We start from the raw sequence: 22,959 nt of genomic DNA, 5'->3' as shown, positions 1-22,959 counted from the left end.
GGCCCATGTAGCACTTGGGTCTAAACTGAAAATGTATCCACTGATATTGGATGGATTGCCATGAAATTATGGAACAGGCATTTATTCTTTATACAGACAAAATCCTACTGACTTTGGGGCGATACCCTGACATCCTGACTTTCAGTGCCTAATGATGGTCAAGCCCAAAGACTGTTTATAAAGATGGACGATGCCTCTCCACCTCCTCCCACTGTCCAAAAATGAAGCCAGAATATCCTGGATGGAAGATGGAGTCAGTCTCAGCTGTCAATCATGACCTGTCACTCCATTTTTATATAATCAAAAGACTAAATAAAACAAAACTTACTGGGAAAACTAACACTTGAACAAAGATCAGTGTGAAAAGAACTAGAATGACAGAAACCTATATATTTGAATGATGAAATGAGAATAATAGCACATATAATGAGTTTTGTTAGATGTCGCCAGTTGTTTTCTAATTAACACAATTTAATAGTAGATTTAATGAATCACTTAGTTTTTCAAAGGACTGCAGGTTAATTAGCTAATGGAAAAGTACATCACCAGACAAATTACTAACAATGGGCAGTCAGCTACTTCTGGTTTTCGTCTATCATCAACCTGGAAACATTTTGTGATTATAAGCTTAAGTAATTTTTGATTTATTAATAATCCTTTTATAGCACTATTTGTGTTGCCAGGTTGTTAAAACCATACTTACAAATGGATTTTGGTGCAGATTTCCTGCAGCTGTTTCTAATCTATTTCTAATAATACGATTTAGGTGAAAGGGATCTATTGGTAGAAATTGAAAATAAAATATTGAGGATGATTTTACTAATCATTTTCTTTACCCTAGAATGAGCCTTTGTATACATACTTTATATTTAAATAATTTATATTTACATCGGGAGCGGGTCCTCTCTACGGAGGCTGCCATGTTTTTTACAGTAGACCAGTAGTTTTTATGAAAACTGAAGTCTTCCACAGGTTCTCTCTCCTGTTTGAAAGGGAAGGGAGAGGTGAGGGGTAGTCAGCTGCAATGTGACCCTTCACCACTAGATGTCACTAAACTCTACACACTGAACCTTTAAGTTACAGTCCAATGTCAAGCCTATATACAAAAGCATTAGTAAATGATTTCTCATCTTGTTATTCATGAATTATCATATAAGTTCATAAATGGTGTCTTATCGGAGGACAGTACAGTGGACGCTCATCACCACGGAGCTGCCGTCGCTCTGTGTTCGCAGCTCCTCTGCTCAGCCGCCTCTAACCAGCGAGCAGGCAGTGAGCTGGCAGTCTGCTCCCCGTCTGTGACATCACTTTCCCAAACATCCACTGTTGGAAGTTTGTCCATATATGGAAGAGCGCTCCACTTTCTCCTGACTGTCAGGGCTATCCCGTGTCGGCATCTTTCCTGCTCTCTGTGTATGTGTGTGTGTGCGTTTGTGTGAATGTGTGTGTGAGACAGAGAGAGAGAGAATAGAGAGAGCCGGTTTACCTTACAAGGCAGACGGACCTGGCCATCGCTTCACATGTTTACAGGAGCTCACTTCTCTTTTTGAATGGACATCTGCGGTGTCTGTAGGAGGAAGGAAACACTCAAATGTTTTACTCAAACTGAGTAATTGTAAAGGGAAAGTAATTATTCCTCAGTGCAGGAAAGTGGCTCATGTGAACGATTAACTGTTATATATCATATCTTTAGATTATTATCACATCTGCCAAAGAGGTAATAATTTCACCTGTTTATGGGTTTATTTCAAAGACTTAATAAAGATGGATGACGCCTCTTCACTTCCTCCCACTATCCAGAAATAAAGCCGGTATATTACAGATGAATGAAAACAGCAATACACAAGTTAATACTTTGTGTTGTACTACCAAAGTAACAGGTTTTCCACACAGGATAAACAGTCAGCTGGTTCATGTGTGGTTTTATTAAACCACCATGTTGCTGTTATTGTCTTAAATGATTTTTTTCAGCACATTAAACTGTCAACTACTTGTGATTAAAGCCATTTTCAGAGCCTTCGTACATTCCTGAAATCCCACGGATACGGCGAGAGACGGACCAAATGGAGCAGCACCGCTGAAACTTCTAGGGGGCAGTGTTGCCAATAGTTCTACCTTCACCTTCGCTCGAGTGTTTGCGCCCTCTAGTGGATGTCTTCCCTAACATCCCAACGTAAAGGACGGAAAGAAGTATAAGTGAAACAGACACATTAAAGGGATAGTTGACCTAAGAAATGAACCAGAAGTGGCTAAGCTAGCGGACGTAGCCACACGTGTAAATGACCTCGTTCCCAGTCGAATATGAATGTCGGGGCTTAGGGACACTTGGATGAAACCACACGAGCAGTATGGAGGCACGTTATATTTATAAAGTAAAGTTAGCTATCCCTTTAACATACAAGATTCATGTTGTGCATCCACCTGCAGTGGATCTGTGAGAACCTGTAGAATGTAAAAACGTCAGCCTTAGCTCAGGGGCCACATGCTTTCATCGGGGGGCCCACTTGGCTCCACGGGCCTCTGCTTGCCTCCCACCGCTTCCTAAGTATCCTCTCAGTCAAGATGTTCGGATCAACCTACGCCAAAGCCTCGGCACTGACAGGCGAACCGGCCAATCCGCTTGAAGGGGGGACGGGTCCTGAGGCACGGGGCCGTCGAATCACACGCCGCCCCCCCCCCCTCCTCCCCTCGCTGATCCATTCAATTTGTCTGAGGCGAAGTTTTTTGCGTCTGTCGCTCCTCGACACTGGACCTGCCCACCGACGAGTGGCTGTTCTCCCGCTGGGCGAAGAGCAGAGCGCAGAGAGGAAGAGGAAAAGAAGGAGGGAGAGAGAGAAACAGAGAGCGGAGAAACAGAGAGAGCTAGAGAGAGCTAGAGAGAGAGAGAGAGAGAGAGAGAGAGAGCTAGAGAGAGAGAGAGAGAGAGAGAGGAGCCGGGGGTGGACCGTTAATTTCATCCACACACCGACGTGAGCGCGCGGAGCAGAGCGGAGCTGACACACCGCTGCGCCAACATCACCTCGCCGAGGAACCGGGGGACGGACCAGACCAGCCGAGCGCGTCTCTCTTCCATCTACACACACACACACACATTAAGCTTCATACACACACACGCGTACTATGGATCAGTATGACGATGATGAGAAGTACATGCCCCAGGAGGACGACTGGGACCGGGATCTCCTGCTGGATCCTGCCTGGGAGAAGCAGCAGAGAAAGGTGAGTTACTTCCTTCTACCTCCGGGTGGGACGGCGCGGAAGTGCGGTGGCTGCAGGAGATCATCATAATACTACTACTAATAATAAAGCTGATTATTATTATTACTAGTATCATGATTATAGATGGATGAGGGGGTCTGTGGCGGAACACTTTGACTGCATCGATTGATCCACGAGCTCAGGCAACAGCAGCTGTTAACTTTACGCATCATCATCTTCATCTTCATCATTATTTCTCTCATACTTGAGCTGCAAAAGTTTTTTTCTTCTTCTTCTTCTTCTTCTTCTTCTTCTTTACGCGCACTGGGTCTCAGTCACATCCTGTATCGTGTTATGAAATATCCTGTAGCCCAGCAGCAATTACATGCATGCAGCAGGAGGAGGAGGAGGAGGAGGAAGAGGAGGCCCACCCATTATCTTTGCAGCAGCAGCAGCAGCAGCAAGAGGAGGAGGAGAAGAATAAGTGGAGGAATAGAGGGGTGGAGGGAGGAGAAGTGTAAAGTAAGGGGGGGTAGGGGGTACGAAAAAAAACAATTAAAAACTGGACTGGACGCCCCCACGTTTTCCAGAGCAACAGATGTCAGCCATGCGCTCCACTGCGTATGGTGTGTGTGTGTGTGAGTGTGACTGAGCCCTCCTGTCATTTGGTTTGTGATGCGACGTGGATTAGACCACGCTTAACAAGCAGGGGATGGCGTGTGTGTCCGTGTGAGTGAGGAGTGGGGGGGTCGCAAACCCCCCTTCACTGTACATATTTGGCGCTTTTACGCACAGATTCCGCACCAAACCTCTGACTTCTTCTGGTGCAAATATATAGTTTTGGTTGTGTCTTGATGAGTCCGAAAGTTTAATTCATTCATCTGTTAACTCCTACATGAACGTGAGCCTCGTTACCCGGCATGCAAAGGGTTACCCCCCCCCTTGCACAGAGCTGCCTGCAACACATCCATATATTGTCCTAACAAGCCCAGATCTCCTCCACGCGTCCCACAGCTGCTGCTCTTTTTCCACACTAGAGTATGAATGGTCTGTTTCCAGAAGGGGTGCTACTTCTCTCTCTCTCTCTCTCTCTCTCTCTCTCTCTCTCTCTCTCTCTCTCTCTCTCTCTCTCTCTCTCTCTCTCTCTCTCCCTCCCTTCTTCCTCTCTTCACTACTCCCCATACTTTTCCTCCGCTTCGAGAAAAAAGAAAAAAGGGGGGGGAAGAAAAAAGCTCTGTGGAATCTGAGTAAGCGCTGTGGTTTGGGCTGGGCTTGCATGGGAGCAAGCGTGCCCAAAAATGGTAATAATCGGCCCCTCTCGCTCACAGTTGGAAAAACTTTTTCCCCAAGTTTCTCTCTCTCTTGCTCTGTGAAGCTCCGGGCTCCCAGTTTCCTGGATTATGTCATCGGCAGGCTGCTACCGGGCGAAAGCAAATCATGGGGGAATAAAGGGAAGGTATGCAGGGCCGAGGTCAGGTGTGAACAGCAGACTGGGCTCCCTCTCACATTATCTGCTGCTTCTACTTCTCTCCTGCCTTTTCAGTCTAAAAGCATTTCATCCAACAGAGATAAAGGTTGCTCAAGGAGCCATCGTCACCTGATAGCTGAGTTCACACATCCTCTCTGGATCCAGCCGGGATCACAGAGCTATGTCAGGGTGACACACTTTCCTGAGGACGACCCTCATCGATCTCATCGTCCCGCAGACAGCAGCAATGTTTTATTCATCTGTTCCTCTCCTCAGAGAATAGATAAGTGGTTATTCTTAGATCTGACGAGACACTATAGACACTCACAGGCTGACTGAGAGGACAGCAACCTGAACTCTGTCCTCAGCCTCAGGGAGGGTCAACTGTCACACACACAAACAGGGATAACACACACACACACCACAATTCCTCCCAGGCTCCTGCTGATGAGCAGACAATGTTCCCCCCCTCGAGAAAACCATCGTCTTTATGTATTCTTCTGATCTGTTTAGTGTCTTAAGGCATCAAACAACCTCCTGGAGGGGCCTCGTTGGGCCTTTAGATGATGGCTGGTTCATTTAGTGCTGAAATAGAATTAACAGGCCTGAAAAACATAAACAAGAGGGAGGAGGAAATAGCAGAAGATGGACGTTGGTGTGTTTTTGCTTTAAAAGTGCAGAAATCAGAAATCATGGACGTGCAACTACACTTGATTCAGCTTCTCTACGTGAACACCATTAATTTATTTGTCAAGAAGTGATAATTGGGCAGGAAACACTTGAGATCCTGTTTGACTCTCAGAGAAAACAATACTGTCGGTGCTTTTTACTTCTTTAAACCCGTTAAAGTCTCTTTATTTGGACTTTAATGGTAGCATATACCAAATAAAGTAGAGAAGCACATATTGCGTATAGGTGAGGACTTTGTCACAGGCCCCGTTTTGCAATTCCCTTTTCCTGCCTACAGACTCAGCTTGTCAGAGAGTGCTTCAAATATTTTGAGTCCGATGCAAGTCCTAACCTGACCCCTCAGGTATAAAGGCGCTGCTATCCTCTGATCTTGGAATCTTAATGTCTTTCCAGACCCAGGTGTCTCAGCCACACGATGCTGGAGGTTACTTAAAGCGCCGGCTCGCTCATGTTTCCCCGCAAAGCAGAACTTTGTCCCACCACCGATAAACAAACAAGCAAACGCACGCCACATCTGTTTATGAGCACAGTTTCCAGTTTTGGTAGCTGGAAGGTGGCGTTCAGGTGTTAACTGCTGTAGCTAATTTGTCCAGGTTTGTCCTTATAAGGATAAAAGCTGCAGTACCTTGGATCGGGTGCTGCCTGGAAACCTCCCGCCTCTCACTTCCCATCTCCCACACCCCAACCTCCGTGATCCCAAACACTCCCAACCCACACCCACATTCCCCTGCTCCGACTGAACAAGCCAGGTCATAGATAACATCCGTGATCTGCTCACCTCTGCCAAAAAAAACCCTCTTCTCTTGTTTTAGTGTCTCGAAATGATCAGTTCTGACAGACGTAGACTGTGACGAGTGAAATAATGAAACATGACGTGACTCTTCATTTAACCCGATGACTTAATTGTTTTGGGGTGTAATCAAAGTCTGTGTGTTCAGTAGGAACTTGTCTTGTGACTGATATACAGGAAATGCCCACTAAGCGAATCAGTCATTGGACTCGTCACCCCTCCACACTGAGTTATCAGCGCTCTCTGGGCGTCCAAGCCCAACACCCTGACCTACATCTTACGAAATGTCACTGCCTCTGGAGAAAATAAACTGAAATACTGATTATCAGGAAGAAACAACAAGCCTGGTTCTGTTTTGTGTGCCCCAGGAGTTATTAAGTCACGGTATCTGACAGGTTTCAGTCGCCAGGAAACTGACTCAACTCATGAATGACTGTGACGTTGCAGTTGGCCGGTTCCAGCACTGCAGCTGTTTACCAGATTGCATAATAGGATGTGTAATGTCAGCTCTGACCACCTCGCAAAAATGCTTCCCGTCATCGGATTCCTCCGCTCCCATGATGCACCTTGCACAAGCGCTATAGCAACAAAAGACGGAGCGCGTCACAGACGGACGGTGACAAAGCAGGGAGAAAAGAATGAATCCCCCCCTCTCTCTCTCTGTGTTTGTCTGATCTCTACCCTGATGAAGGCCTTATGTGCTGAAATGTTGCTTCTTTTCATTAAACATGAGCTCACAGAAGAGTGAGACACTGTTTTTAACTGTCTGGCTGTCCCGGGCTGTTTTCCATCCTTTCAGCCCACAGACTTTGTGACGTGTTAGCTGATGTCAAAGCCAATTAGATGATCAGTTTAATATCACTCTCTGAAGCTGCTTTCAGACGTTCACTGAAATTCAGGAACTTGTTCTGAAAAATGTCTGAGTGAGCGCATGTGAGAATACAGCAGGAAAAACTCTGCAACTGGGCGTGTTCATGATGTTTCTAACATGTGACGGACACGAAAAGAGAAATACACGTAGAAGATGCGTGAGAGCCGACCCCATTGTTGATGTGCTGTAAACAAAAACACAATAATTCTGCAGCGGAATTTAAATCTCATGTCCTCTTTCAACCAGGCGCCACTGCTCTCCTGAATGTTCTGGACCTTCTCTCGTTGTGTTGTGTAGTTTTGTGTCCGACCCCGAACAATCTCCTGCTGCGTTTCCTCGTATGTGAAAGTCCGGAAAATGTCTGGTCCGCAGTTCTGGGGGCTGTAATACCAGCAGATCTCCGTGCACAGATCAAAGTGAACGCACCAAACAAAGGGGTTAGTCATGTTAGCCCGTGAGCTGTAGAGGTGCAGCTTTTGTTACCTACAGACCGAGCCACGCTTGGTTTACCCTCTTCTTCTCTTTTTATGCTAAGCTAAGCAAACCAGCTCCTGTAGGTGGGTTAGTTTTAAACAGTCATGAATCAGGGTTTTTATTTAACCTCTCATCGAACTCATCGAACTTTAAAAGAAAAGAGTCAACTATTCCATTAGGGAGAAGATGAACAATGGGAATCGACCTCGCGTCTCAGATGGCACCTCCGTCTGACTCAAAGACGCTTCAGGGAAATGAGCAACCTTGTGTGGAGCTCCACGGGCGGGAGAGGGTTCAGTTTCCGTTTCGGAGTCACTTAGTCATCTGTCAGGGTGGCTGCCGCGCACGGTGAGATAGTCTGAAGTCAGGAAATTGAAAGAAATCTTAATAAAGGTCTGACAGCCCCGCGCCCGCTCGCTGTCGTGGTTAGCGCTGGTGGACTGTAAATCCCAACAGGAGCTCCCCCCGGCGAGCCAATCAGCCGCCCCGGTCACGCTGGCCGGGCTCTGTCTCGTTTGTCCAGATTGATGGGGTCACACGCTGACACCCCGGCCTCGGGGGAGCATCCAGCCGCCCCATCACAGGGAGAGTTATGTGCCACCACCTCATCCTGCTGGGTTCGATGAAAGGTGGAGACCCCCTGATTTTACATTTTTCAATGAAGATGCAAATTGTATTGTTTCAAATCTTGTTGAAAGCGTTATGGCCTTAAAATAGCTTTCAACGATTTGACATCACCCAGAAATAGTCTACTAGTGAACAGATCTAAGTTTCAAACATAACAGTTTATAGCTGAAACAGGACACTTAGCTACATTTCTATCAAAAACATGAACATTTAAACTTTTTAAACACTTGAATACAACAGCTGCAGTAATTCAAACCTGTGACAACCATCAACAAGCTCCCTTTTCTAACCACCTCCGCCCCTCCATCTTTTCTTCTGTCCGTAAGTCGATCCTGCGTGAACATGTCAGGTTCGATCGTTTCATAATTAAGCGAAACACCTTGTTAATGAGAAGCTCTCAGTCCGGAGGAAACCATCTCGTCTTCACAGCCCGAAGCTGCTGGACGATGGACGATATGTCAGAGGATCCCGACCTGTGTCTAGTGACTCGCTCACAACCCGACTCTACGTCTCAGGCGGGGGGGTTTTGTTCTCCACTGGGCTGTGGCTGTGGCTGTTGATGGAGAGCTGGTGGCGGTGTTTACCAAAGAAAAGCCAATGTGACAGCTGACAAAGATTGATCCTGTAGAGAGTTGTTCTACTACACACACGAGGGAAAAGTTCCTTTCACTGTGCGAACAACATCATTTGGTTTTGATCCGTGCTAGAGGCTTGGCTGTGTGGATGGTGAGGTTGGTCTTTATGTGTCAGCAACTATTTCATGGATTGCCTCGAACTTTTGGGCAAACCTACATGGTTTCTGAAGTTAGCGTCACAATGAGGTTCGCATTTTGGGTTTTGAGTGAAATGTCTCATGAAATTTGCTGCAGATATCCATGTCTCCCTTAGGATGAATTATAATGATGTCGGTGGTCCCTTAACTTTGTATTTAGCGCCATCATCAGGTCACAATTTTGGTTTTTGACAAAAAATCTGCGAAGCTAATCACATTCCCAGCATCAGGTGTCCCTTTAAGTGTTAGCTAGCTAATGTTAGCATGTTTATGCACTGAGTCCGAACTGGTGAACATGGTATTTGCATGTTAGCATGTATGTAGTATGTAGTATGTATAAGCTCTCTCGCACGTCGACTCTTGGCCTTGTTAGAAAATAAAATTACCTTTGTCAACAATCTTAATTATATAAATCAGATCAGAAAATAGAAATGACTGAACACTTATTGGATTAGTTGTAACTTTTCTATCATGGAGGGTTTGTTTTCTAGCAACGGAATAATAATAATTAGTGTACAGCATCTCCTCTTGTTTCTGCTGTGCAACCTCTTTCCCCGGCTGACAGGAGAGAGAAGTTTGAACCCCAGTGTTTCTCAGGCTTGGAAAACATTTTCATGCTGTTGTTCTAGTTCTGGGCCCTGAATACTTTCCTTCTTTTATTTGTTCCAGGAAGGTGAAAGATAATTCATCCTCATCAAGCTGCAAACAGCACATGGGTTTTTTAGAATTCACTGTTTGAAAAGTCAAATGTGAGCAATTACCAGGCTCTTATCTGAACAGCTCCCAAATGCCAGGGCGCTGATGCAAATAGCTTATTTTCTCAGGCTTACGCTCCAAATTTAGAAACGTACACAGAAATTGGCTCTGTGCTTACAGGTCAATAAAACCGTTTGAATTTGTTTGACTGCTGAGTTTGCATTCGGAGTGTTATTGATAATCATCCTGCACAGTCTGGAGTCTGCTGGTGTATCCACAGTTTGCTGGAAGCTTGAGACCCCAGACCTGTTCCACACCCACCAGGGGATTTGGGGGTCAAGGTGCATTTCCTGTGGAGCTAAAATTGCAGGGTTAAAAACCTGCTCGATCCTTGACCACGTCTGGAACCACTATGCACTTATGGTCACATGTATCCAATAGTATACGACCTAGGGGGGGTTTGTAGGTGATCTGCGTGCATGTTTCCGAGGAATTTCGCTGCACCACATGGGAAGGAATCAGACGTAGTCGGGTCTTTCCTGTGCTAATGCTATTAATCAAACCACATGCATTCTCCAGCGCCTGAGCTCGCTGCGAGGCCTCTCTTTGAAGCCGAGAGGGGGGGGGGGCTCGCACTGTACTCGCAGAGTCTATGAACATGTGAGTGTATTAGTTGTAAGCCTCCTCACAGGAGCAGCTGCAGCGCGTCTCGTTTAAGTGAAAGCAGCTTTGAGTAAACAGATACCGAGGTAAGAGCAGGCAGCGGGCGCACCTTTCCATTCAGTAGCTGTATGGGTGGAGCCCCGGGGTGGGGGAGGAGGAGGGAGGAGGGAGGAGGCAGAGCGTGGAAGAAGAGGCTCAGACAGAGGAGCTTTCAGGTCTCTGCACAAAGACGGCGTGTTCAGGAGGCCATCTTTTGTCCCTGTGTCAACCTGGAGTCAATAATTTATCCTCACCAGCCACGACGGTGACGAGGCCTCAGTGACTCTTAAAGGGCGTTTCCCCCCCCCGAAGCTGCTCTGTCATTAACAGTGTGGGTAGTTACGTTCCTTCAGGGACCCCCGAGTCGGAAGTTGCAACTGAAACGCCCCCTCAAGTCGGAGACAGTAGTGAAAGCTGTAGTTTGTACTGTTTATTATCACGTCTGTCATTAAATGTGTCGTCCGCACGCAGAACTCTCCAATTACTGTCTGTGGACGTGTTGTTACGGTGATGCTGTGCGTGAAATGCAGCGCAGTGCGTTATTATGAAGTGGTTTTGCTAACAATGGCTAGTAAACATTGTTCCTGTGCAACTGGAACGCGATCAATTCACCTTCTAATACACTTGATTCTCTCAAAAGGTAAATTATCTTATCAAGCTTACAAAGTGTGATGCTAAAGTGCTTGATGAACACCATGTTTTTTCTTTTCTATGAATTTTGCCTTAAATAGTTCTTTTTTTCCTGGTGTCTGTTCATACCACAGCCTCCATTGCTCACACCAACCACTTAGTGGCCCTTCTTCCTCTGTTTATCCAGAATCAGCTGCTGCTGCTGCAGCCGGATATTTATCAACGCATCATTTCCCATGTGGCGGAGTATTTCTCCCTGGTTAGGATTATGTGGCTGGTTCCGACTGTGTAAGACTGCGAGGAAACACTATTTAAATGAGGGCAGTGGGAGTAAATGTGGCTTTTTCAGGCAAATAACTCAAAATCCAACTTCACATAAAAACAGTTTGACATTTTTTGGGTCATTATCTTTTACTTTTGTCGTTTTTCCTGTCTCGATTTGCTCCTTCGCACCATCATCTATCTATCTACCCTCTGAAGGGGGGGGGGAGATGGATGTGACTGAGTGGGTGGGGGAGGGTTTTAAGAGAAGTTTTTCCTGCCTGCACATATTAAAATCTCCCTCTAGTCTTATCAGGAAATTTTGTCTTCTTCTGCACGCACGGTGGTGGTTATTTGCTCTGTGTGTTCTAAACAGTTAATTGTAGCATTTTAACTATGAAGACAGGATGTTTCTTGGGGTTTTATTTACATTGTAGCCAATTAAAGCTAAAGCACAAGTAGGTCAATTAAATGCAGTGAATCAGTCTTCCTAGGTGGCCAGAGGTTAGAGGCAGGGGTAAGAAGAAAAGTAGAGTTAGTGTGAATGTTTCTGTGAACTGAGTTTGATGATAATGTTGCAACTAAATCAATCCGTCAATCTGTGTCAGTTAAGTCCTTGGGGAGAGAGTGTTCTGATGAAATCGAGGCCAAAGGCTATTTGTACCATTGCTCTCTTCCACTTTCCCAAAGTGGGACAAGTAGCCTATTGAATGTCTGAATTTCAATCAGTGGTGTCCATTGATCGTCTGGTCCACTGGTGCTCATGGTCAGTTAGAGCTGACTCCCTGCAGGGACTTCACGCACTGCTGACTCCGTACTGCCTGTGATACGCTCTGCACAGTTAAATTCTGCAGCAGCAAACCAGCACTGACCGACATTTCTCACCCCCCCTGCGCTACTTTTATGTCACAGTTTCCCGGCTGCAGGATTAGTCTGCACGCTCCCGACGTTACCTCATTTGCAACAGTAAACAGGCAGCCACTCTGCAGTGCTCAGGGCAGATCTCATTACAAGTTGTATCAGACGCCTCCCCTCCACGGCCCCACCCCTGGTAACTTGGCACAAAAGGAGCGCCCGCCTGCACCGTTGTTGCCGTGTAGTGGAGAGCCCTTGGCCGAGCGGCGGGGCAGTGGAGTGGTTTGAGCTGTGTGAAGTGCTGGCAGGTGCTGTGGCTGCTGGATGGACTCAGGCAGTCGAGGAGGGAGGGTGATACGGCAGCTCTGCCGGTCTCAGCTGATGGTGCAGTTCATTCATGTCGTGAAAGCACAAGTTCAAAGGTGGTGAATAACTCAGCGGAAGACAGACGTTGAACTGTTCTCATGGTCGTCCTCTTCTTTTTCACTCTGACTTTGCCGTGAACCATCTCTTCCTTTTTTCGCTGGTCGTGATTACAAACCTCTGTGACCTTCTGCTGATCCTGATCAGAAACACAGAGGAGACAGAGAATACAGCTCCTCCAGCTTGGATACTTTGACTGATGTGATCGCTCAGACACATTTACTGCAGTTATATTAATATTATATTCATATCTATAAATGTACTGTGCTTTTCATGTGCACATTGTGGGTTTTTATATTTAACACACTCTCTAAATCTAAATTAGCCTTCCACAGTGGGTCCTGATGCTCCAGCTCTCGGTTTCAACTTTGACCGATCAAAATCCTCGTCCCTCCCGCTTCACTTACATATGGTCCACTAGTGCAACTCGTCACACTAGTGACACGTTTTTGACCTTACTAGTGTAACTAGTTCAGTCCAGAAAGGGTCACTAGTCACACTAGTAAGACATAAAAAAAGTCTCATTATTAAAATACAGGTAGAACTAGTGACGCTAAAAGTGTGACTAGTCTTATCTCTCAATAAGACAACAGCTCTTGTCTAACGTTTAACTCATTAATGATGAAGTATCTGACCTACATGTTTTGTTCCTGTAGAGGATTGACAGAGGCAGTAAATATCTGTGGTTATGTCGACTTTTATTAGGGACAAAAAGGGACATAAGTAGAAATAAATTTAAAAAAATGCAGGAATAAATAATTAAATACATAATAAAAAAATTCATTTTGGTAATGAAAAATACTATTTTGTATTTATTTGTGCATTTCAACATTTATGTGCGTCTGTATTTCTGTCTCTGTATGTTAATAAGGTGGGCGGTCCTAACATCAGCGGGATTGGCAAACAATTCCCATGAAATCTGACTCAAGCTCGCTGTGTACACTTGTTCGTTCGACTTGATGCGGCACTGACTTAACCTGATGCATTCTGGTTATTACACAATACATGCTGGTTAGAATTCATGTCTTATGTCTTTATTCTAAGAATTCAGACGCGTCTTCTGCTCCGTATATCCATAAATGTAAGGTGTTAAAAGCCAAATCCTCTTTTTCTTACCTGAAAAATGTCCAACACAGGAACAATATCCACCTCTTACCTCGGAATTAAAACTATATCTACATTATATGTAATTACATATATATATATATATATATAGTTTTAATTGTAGAAATACAAAATAAATGTAAAAATTTAGAAATACAGAAATAAATAATGTAGAAATGCATAAATAAGTAAATACATGTAAAAATACATAAATAGCATTTTCATTACCAAAATGTATTTATTTATTTTTCATGTATATAAATAAATAAATTCAACTATTTATGTATTTCACTATTTAGTCATAATGTCATAGTGTATATATTAAACTAAATACATCAAAGACATATTAGACATTGTAGTTCCATTGTTCCTTTGATGTTGTCTAATTAGACTTCATTGCCTAGAGACACTTTGGGACCTACTGTTCGTACATATTGTCCCTGCTGTTTAAGGCCCACACCACTTTGTACAGAAAGGAGAAGACAGAGAAGAAGAAAAACATGACAACAACAAATTTTCTCTCATCATTTGCAGCCGTTGATATTACCACTGATGAAACAGGTAAGTAAAACATTTATTTGACATTTGAAGAAACCTTGCAGGTAAAGAGTTTGAAAAATTTATTTTTGTATATTTTGAATCCAATTATTCAGATGTTTAAGAGAAAAGTAGAGATGAAGAAAGATTGGTTAAATTTATGGGAACAACAATGTTGCGGCAATAGTACCGGCGAGAACTCCTCATTGTTACCTTCTCATGTTCTCCTTCTTTGTCACAGATGAAATGATCAAGGCAGAGAAATGTGCCACAGAGGAGCCACAGAGCGACATTTTGTGCAGCAGCACCAGTAGCTACCTCGTCCAGGACATTATTGGATTTGGGGTCTTTGGCAAAGTTGCCTGTGCTTTTAATATGAGCACATCGCAGGAAGTGGCCCTCAAGATCTTAAAAGATGAGCATGCTGGTAAAACAGAGGTAGAGTAGATCACGTTTTTTCACATTTTCTTGCTCCCGACTTGTTTATCAAAAGAAGTGCTGACACCACGCTGTCCCTTACACTTCCTTTATCCGTTCTCCTGTTTCTTCCACAGATCAAGATGCTCGAAGCCGTGAAGGTTCTTGATCCAGTGAAAAACAACCTGGTTCATTTCATTGAGACGTTCCAGGACAAAGGTCAAACATGTCTTGTGTTTGAACGGCTGGATATGGACCTTTACTGCCTGTTAGAGCAAGACAAGTATGCAATGACACTCCGTGAGATCCGGCCGATAGCGTACCAGGTAACAACGATGTGGCTTTTTAATCATCAAGTGGTAACATAGTCAGCCGACTGAGAAAAGACTTACTGAAGTAACATAATTGTATCTATAACTAACATTTGACATTGTTTCCTTTGTCTCTGCAGTTGCTTAAAGCCTTGAATGCGCTGAAAAGCATTGGAGTGGTTCACTCAGACATTAAACCCGACAACGTAATGCTGGTTAACCATCAGAAAGAGCCCTACAGAGTCAAACTGATTGATTTTGGTGTGTCCTTCATATCTTCGCTGGACTCACTCGGGATGACAATTCAGGCTTTGGGCTACCGGTAAGTTTAATGTGGAAAACTCATTGTTTAACACGTGTGTTATTGTTGTAAATGATCCACCAGACATTGTCCTAATATTCACATGATGAATTTAACAATGTACTCAACAGCTCTTGTGATTCTTCTGTGTTCACACAGTGCACCTGAAGTCAGCCTGGGCCTCCCCTTCTCTGAGGCCATCGACATGTGGAGTCTCGGCTGCCTGCTTCTCTTTTTGTACCTGGGCAGCGACCCCTTCTCCAGCTGCGAGTACCAGGCAGTAAGAAACCAGATATATGTTCATTTAAATACAAAGATAGTTGCATTCAGACACGTGTCCAATCACAACAGGGGACTTGATGTAGGATGTGATTCTTTGTGTTCTCTCTCCAGATGAAAGCACTGGTTGACATGTTGGGAATGCCGGCTGACCACCTCCTCAGTGCTGGGAGGTACACGCACTACTACTTCAAGAAGGACGAGCACTGGCCCGAACCAGGATGGTGGATTAAGGTATTTTAGCCACAATATTTTGTCTCCCAATGAGACAGCAGCTGTTGTCTGATGTGTAACTCACCTGACCAACGTGTTTTGTTCCTGTAGACCCCCCTTGAATACCACAGCAGCACTGGTATTGAGCCCAAGAAGGAGGAAAGTTTATTTAAAACCACCCAGGACCTGATAACAGTAAGTCGCCCATTTCATTACTGAAGAAATAATTATGTCTCAAATATTTTCAGCATACATTTTGCTTCATTTCAAAAAATATTACCAAGGGAAACATACAAGAAAGACAGCCGACCCTGAGCAGCGCTGCCTAGAATACCAATGTGTTTTAGAATCAAGAATATGCATCTTATTCATCCATTTCTTTAAGAAAGAGATCACAGGTCCGTTTGAAAACCTCTAGTCTGTCATTGAGGACATGTCTGACTTTTATCCAAGTTGTTATCCAATGTTTCAAAAGTGAAGAAATAATGAATTCCAAGCGTCTCTGTTGAGGGACAGGAAGCCGTTGAACTAATCTCTCGTCTACTGTGTTTTAAATCAGCTCTACCCAGTGACGCAGGGCTCCGATGAGCTCACTGACAGGAGAGCTTTCATCAGCCTCATCAAAGGCCTCCTGGTGATGGACCCAGACATAAGGCTCACCCCAAAGATGGCACTGTCGCACCCCTTCCTCACGATGGTCCCTCTGATGAAGGACAAGGACAGCCCATAGTAAGTGACTGTAGATATTGAATCAATAGGGAAAAAAAGTGTTGACTGATTGAGTGATCCTCTAACGTATTGTTGTGTTTTATCCAGTTTTGCATATTCTCAGTTTATAATGCAGGAGATGGGATTCGACAATGAGGAGTGTGTTGATACATCAGCATCAGAGGAGTCGGTCATCACCAGCACCCGACAGGAGGACGCTCCGGCTGAGGAGACATCGGCCAATGAGAGGAGTCGACCTGTCAAAGTGGAAAGCCGATGGAGACGGCCAATGAAAAGCGTCCCAAAGTTCTTTGACAGGATTGTGCGGAGATTATTCCGGAAAAAAACACCCCCCTCCCCTCGGTCCTGTCCCAACTCTGTTTGTTTCAACTCTCACTATCTGGCCTGACGTGACTCAAGAAATAAATAATAAATAATGCTTCAAACCCAAATCATTTCCTCCCTGTTTCTGCTTTGGAGACGACGCCACGATGGTTTGGTCAATTCAGTTTGAACACATCTGCTGACGACCGACATGTTCAGCCAATCATCTAAAACACTGGGCTACACTTTTTAATAATATTGGAAAAAAAGACAAATGCTCACAGATTTGATGTTGATCGACGAATCGTTTCATCGACTCATCATCTCAGGTTCAACCTCAACACTATGAGATATTTACAATCTGAATGAATCCCACCAGAAACACAGCATTTTGCCAATATTGCGCAATAATTCTTATTATTTCTCATCATTTTCTCAAAATCTTTGATTCATCAACGACATCTCTTTTGTTCTTCTCTCTCGTAAATGCTGCGGAAGCGTGATTGACCTGTCCTCTCTGCATGTCCCCACAGCCATGGGAGGGTTTTTGCATTGCCCATTTCTTTCTTTGACATAAATCCTCTGAAGTCGCTTCCTGTCGTGGTCAGAGCAGGTCAAGTGGAGCTGGACTGGAATCGACTGTGAAACCCATGATCAAGGTTTCAGTTCTTGTGTGACCGGCTCACCTCCAGTCTGTGCACCCCATGCTCCTGACTAGTTGCTCCGTTGTCAACCTCCGAATCCACCGAAGCTCGCTTTCAGTCCAGGTTTATTTGCCGAACTGAAAGAGTCGCTGCTTCTCTGTTTGACTCACATGTGGAAGTGATGATCAGGAAGCTCAATCCTGTGTGTTTGCTTCTCAGAAGGATCCCACGGATAAACAACACTGGGGCCAAAGCAACAAAAGACTGCAGCTCCACCTCCCATATCCCACACACAGAGAATGTTTTCATGTATAAGAAGCACATAACGTACATGAGAACCATATGTGAACATTTGGGAAGCTTAATTGAATTACATGTGGTAAGATATGCATGTAAAATAAATATAAACGATCAGTAAGAAATGTCTAAATGTGGATTTTTGACAGTGGAAAACAGCCGTTGAGAAAACAATCTCCCCACAAGGTCCATTTAGCAGCTGCTCCGGAGCTTTTGATCAAGTCACTTGATCTTTATCTGCAGTCAGAGTTTTCCCAGATGAATTGTAGATGTTTAGATTTCTGAGCACGTTTAAGTCTTCTTGTCTGTGTTTTCTTAAAATCCGCATCTGGGGGGGGGGGGCTCCCAGTGTTTCACCTCAAGTCCGAGTCCGTACAGCATCGAGCAGCCTGTGACTAATACAATGCAAAAAGTGTTTGATTCCTATTTCTGACGAGCGTCACTTCTGCTTTACAGTTTAGTCTAAACCTCAGTCGTTGCTCATTTTCAGTTCATAAACATTTGCCAGTTTTACACACACTTCTTGTGTATGTACCTGCTTTTTTAAACTGACAACACTTTACCAACTAACACAATGCTTTTAGAAGACTTTTTAAACGTGTCAGGGCACAGTCGCACATTCGTGATCATCTTCATCTCCACACATTCCACCACTCTATTATAAAAGAAGTGTGATAAAGATATTGCAAAATGTATTAAATGTTAATGTGGTCCACAAATTAGACTTTTAAAAATCTATTAAGTTGTGTTTATATGAATATTCACGAAAAAGTCGTATTTCTGAGGCAGGTTTCAGTCTAAAAAACGGACAAATTGTTTTAAAGATAGAGAAATGCAGCGTGCTGATTCGCTGCAGAGTTCTAGTAACACTTCAGGCACAGTTTCCTCACTGATAACCTTTTTTGCATTCGTAGATAAACTAGCACCACTGACGTCTTCATGTGACACTCGTCCTGCAGGTAGTTTTGGTCCTAAATTCTCAAAACTACCTCTGAAAAGTTTGTCAAAAACAGAAAACTTCTACAAATTGTGAAATAATCACTAATAACAGAAAGAATGTGGGGTTTCTTTCTGCATTAACAGTAAATGGCTCATCCCTCGTCAGCACTTAAGCACAAAGGCCTCAACGTGGACACATGCAGTACAGTCGATGTGTGGACGGAGTGTTGAAAGCGTCCTTTGTTCTGGTGCAGGGTGGCTCCTCCCAGCTCAGCATTTCTCCGAGTCAGGTGACGGTCAGCAGTGAAAAAAAACAAAAAACGCTGCTGTGGCACAAAGCAGCACCGGGACCGAGCCGCACGCTTCCCATGGCACGAGCGCCGCAGGCCAAACGAGCCGGAGCTGACTCATGACTACTGTTGTGATTGGGGCGAAGTGGGCCACTGTACTTCCCATCACCCTGTTTAGATTGGCGTCTTCGGTGTTGTCACAGAGCGTCGACAGCTCAGGCATGACTCAGGACTTTTGGCTGTGCTGACTCGTCGTGTTAACAAGTTTATTCCTGTTCCAAAATCCCCTTTCTTTTGCTTAAGAAAAAACAAATTACAAAGTTAGGGTACAAAGGAACTTCTACACTGGGTTGATTCTAGTTGAGTTAAAGTCCAGGATTCTCCTCACACTCCGCTCCCTGAGCCGCTGAAGCAGGGAGTTACATGTTCCCGCTGAGCTTTTGACCCACTCGCTGCTCAGCACGGCCTCTTTGATGCCGGGCGCTGCATTTGAATAGCATCTGCTCGTGGATTTGCATCCGATTTGTGTGCCCGGGAGATCAGCTGCCTTTTCTTATCAAACACGTGTCCGGCTCAGTTAGACATTTTTCAGAACATGGACAAATTTGTTGTCATCGCCAATTATGGAAATGAAACCTCTTCTGTTTCTCTTCTGCTGAAGCTCGGGTCTTGTTTCTTTCAGTTTGTAGATTGAAGATAAAAAAAAAGCGTGGGAAGTTTTTTTTGTATGTTGATAAGTAGAAGTATTTTAACTGTAAAAATGACTCAACAGTTTACTTAATGCCTGCTGCTCACTGCTAGAGGATTATCGGTGGATTTTGGGTCCGATTCCGCTCTCCTCAACGATTGTGTTACGGATTTGAGGCTGATCTGAACAGATTATCAGGCCAAATTATGTGTTTATGTGTATTAATTTTTTTATTTAAAAGGAACAATGCACATTAATTAACACGCGTACTTGTTCAACGTGTAAATGTGCGAGATTTAGCCGCTAACAGGCTAGTTTTCATCTACAGTCCCTGGCATCCTGGATCCTGTAGTGTGAAGGGTTTACAGGCATTATGTTGATTTCACCAACTAAATCGTGAATATCAAAGATGTTTGACATTTGTCCGTCCAGTGTGTGTGTTCCAACGATTAAGAATCGGACAAATGACATCTTTCGCCATTTCTGTGGTCTCCCACGTTTAAAAAAAGTTAAATATAGAAAGTAGAAATAGAAAATCAAGCAGAACACAAGTAAATATAGTTTTTTTTATCTTTGAAAGTGATGGAAGTTTGATTGAACAACAATTTTATCTATTTTACTTTTACTTGAACTGAAAAACTTAGGCTCCAACAAAACTTCCCTTGAAAGTCATTAATTTCAGGAATGACGTGATCACACTGTGAACCCTCGTCGTCGCAGATGTTTTTTGTGATTGTAAACTCGTGTTGCGTGGGGTGTTGTGTGTGTGTGTGTGTGTGTGTGTGTGTGTGCTTTACGTGCTGAGTCCCAGCGAGAGATAGGGGATTCGCGGATGTGAGTTTAAGAGCCTCGGCGCGACCGAGCTGTTTGTTTGTGGGTCTCCAGGCTTTTGTGGTTGTCATAGCAACCGCCCAGTGTTAGCTGCTCTGCGGCATCTCTCACAGACGAGCCACAGTCTTTGTGAAATGAACTCGGCTGAGGAAAGAGCTATTACCACACTTTGACTCTCCTTGTAACACACACACACACACACACACACACACACACACACACACACACACACGCACACACACACACACACACACACACACACACACACGCACACGCACACATGAATATGCATCAGGGCCTCTTTGGGCCACAACAGAGTAAATATCAGTGCACTGGTCACAATGGCTGCTATTCTTTGTCAGACCACACTTTTTGGCTGGTTCACTGCTCTGTCAGCACGTGCTCAGGAGGTTGTGTTCACGAATGTGTGCACATGTTGAAGTGTGAAGACTGTGTGTGTATGGATTTGTGCACAGATTGTATTCAGACAGGCTGTGTGTGTCTGTGTGGTAGCATTTTTTTTTTTTTAAACCTTGCATTCATGCTCTATGTGGGGTGCATTAGCTTATGTGCACTCGCCCTCGTGCACACGTGCGTGCTGAGGCAGCAGCCACAGCAGTAGATAAGTGTAATGGGAAGACTGTGCTGAGTCGGCAGTTCACAGTCACAGTGTGTACGAGTGCCAGGTCGGATAAATGCTGCACCTGAGAGACTGGAGCTCTGTCATGGCTGCAGAGCTGGAGGAAGGAATCACTTCCTGTGTGTGTGTGTGTGTGTGTGTGTGTGTGTGTGTGTGTGTGTGTGTGTGTGTGTGTGTGTGTGTGTGTGTGTGTGTGTGTGTGTGTGTGTCTGTGTGTGTGTGTGTGTGGGATGACAAGCAAAATAAAGTCATTTAGAAATAAAAAAAACTGAATATGTGCAAATGAAATCATTTAAAATACATCAATCAGATGAATCTATTAAAAGTAATCGTAAAAGAAAAGGATGAAGGTAATATCTAAAAATATGAATGTAAAAGCCTCGTGAAAGTGATTTAAAGAATTTTCCTCAATCCTAATCCTAATTTAAAGCCAATTACACAACACTAAAAACAAGATTTAACAATCACTAAAGTCACTTAAAGGTGTTTCAGAGAGTGAAACACACACACAAACACACACACACACACACACACACACACACACACACACACACACACACACACACACACACACACACACACACACACACACACACACACACACACACACACACACACACACTACACCAGCTGAGCCTGGTTCAGTGTTTTTGAATGTGTGCGCAGTCAGGCTGTATCCTCCAGTGAGCATTAGAGGAAGGAGACCGAGGGGGATGAATGGTGACCTCTGACCTTCTCGGTGCACTCCCCTCGCTCGCTGGCAGATCCCCAGACTTCTGTCCTTCCTCTGTTGCGAAGAGAGCGAGCGTTGGGAAGGCTGCGCGAGAGAGAGAGAGAGAGAGATGTTTCCACCAGGTTCAGCAGGCAGAAAGATCATATTGTCCCCGTCCGTGACTCACTCTGAGCCGGGTGGACGGAGCTGTCGTGTCTTTCATGCAGCGGCGTCGTGCTGCTCGTGCTCGAAGTTTAAAGGTCTGCATGTTGGGGCGCCTCCACACGTCTTTGTGTTTGTTTTCAGCGAGTGGCGGCTTCGAAGCCCCTGAAAATACAACACAGTCAGTTGTGATAACATTGTACTCGACAAGAGCCAGAAACACGAGCAGTGTAAAGGTCAGATAAGTTAACAGACAGATTATCTGAAACACTTGTTGGAGGTCAAACTCTCTTATTTTCAAGACGTCATCACAGATTGAAGGAGGTTATCTTTATATCATTATAATGACTTGGTTGATGGTTGATATGACAAAAAATTGTTGTTTTATTGTTGTTTTATCCTCTTGTGAAGCACTTTGTGACTTTGTTAGGAAATGTGCTACACAAATAAAGCTTATTATCTGTAAATAAAAGGATTCTGGTCCAAAGTAATCTTTAATACTGTAAATTATTGTAAAAGGATCAGTTTAGAGCTTCATATCTTGCGCTTGAATGAACACATCGGGGGTCAAAAATCTGGAAAATACAAAACATGCCTCAGAAACCGAACTCTCCCTCCAGGTTCCCCCTGTCTCTGGGAACACGCAGCTCCAGCCTCAGCTTGTTCAGACTCTGCATCACATCTCTTTCCTCTCCTGCCTCCCACTCAGCTGCAGAGATGGACTTGTTGGAGTCTCTCTGTTTTGCCAGATGCACAGAGCTACAGTTCAGCTGTGTGCCGAGGGTCCAGACGCTAGTTTGGCTCCGTCCCCGCTCGTCCTGCTCCGTCCTCGGTCGGAGCGGAGGCTTGGCTCTTATTTCCTCTGCTTTGCCTCCAAACCCAAAGGCAGCGGTAACCTGAGTCTTCTGTTCACTCTGCCAGACCTTCCATGTCAGTTCCGATTAACTTCTTGGACGAAATTTCTTATTTCAGGGTGTAAAGAATATCTGTTGTATATTGAACCAACTGACTGCACTGTCAGAGATGCACATCTGTACTTTTAAAGTTTGTTTTCAACTTTTTTTTCGGTCAAATTTCCGGCATCATCTCGAAGTTATTCTGCACC

At 44.4% G+C, this 22,959-nt stretch overlaps 2 protein-coding genes across 6 annotated transcripts in view; both read left to right on the top strand.

Annotated features, from left to right (window-relative positions):
* Positions 1 to 2,709: 2,709 nt before the first annotated feature.
* Positions 2,710 to 22,959, top strand: part of actn1 (actinin, alpha 1) — a 51,218-nt gene continuing 30,968 nt past the window's right edge. For all 5 annotated transcript variants that reach the window (XM_035167446.2, XM_035167442.2, XM_035167444.2 and 2 more), the window contains exon 1: positions 2,710 to 3,219. In XM_035167446.2, the coding sequence (XP_035023337.1) occupies positions 3,121 to 3,219 (99 nt within the window). In that variant the 5' untranslated portion in view covers positions 2,710 to 3,120. The remainder of the gene's footprint in view (positions 3,220 to 22,959) is intronic.
* On the top strand, positions 15,228 to 15,700 carry LOC118116115 (homeodomain-interacting protein kinase 4-like). The gene is made up of 2 exons (XM_035167451.2): positions 15,228 to 15,407; positions 15,521 to 15,700. Exons 1-2 carry the CDS (start codon positions 15,231 to 15,233, stop codon positions 15,647 to 15,649), a joined length of 306 nt encoding a protein of 101 aa, XP_035023342.2. The 5' UTR covers positions 15,228 to 15,230; the 3' UTR covers positions 15,650 to 15,700.

This window comes from Hippoglossus stenolepis, chromosome 10 (genome assembly GCF_022539355.2).
Source record: "Hippoglossus stenolepis isolate QCI-W04-F060 chromosome 10, HSTE1.2, whole genome shotgun sequence".
Classification (NCBI taxonomy): domain Eukaryota; kingdom Metazoa; phylum Chordata; class Actinopteri; order Pleuronectiformes; family Pleuronectidae; genus Hippoglossus; species Hippoglossus stenolepis.
The sequence above is the reverse complement of the archived record's forward strand: the minus strand, read 5'-3'. Positions and strand labels throughout refer to the sequence as shown.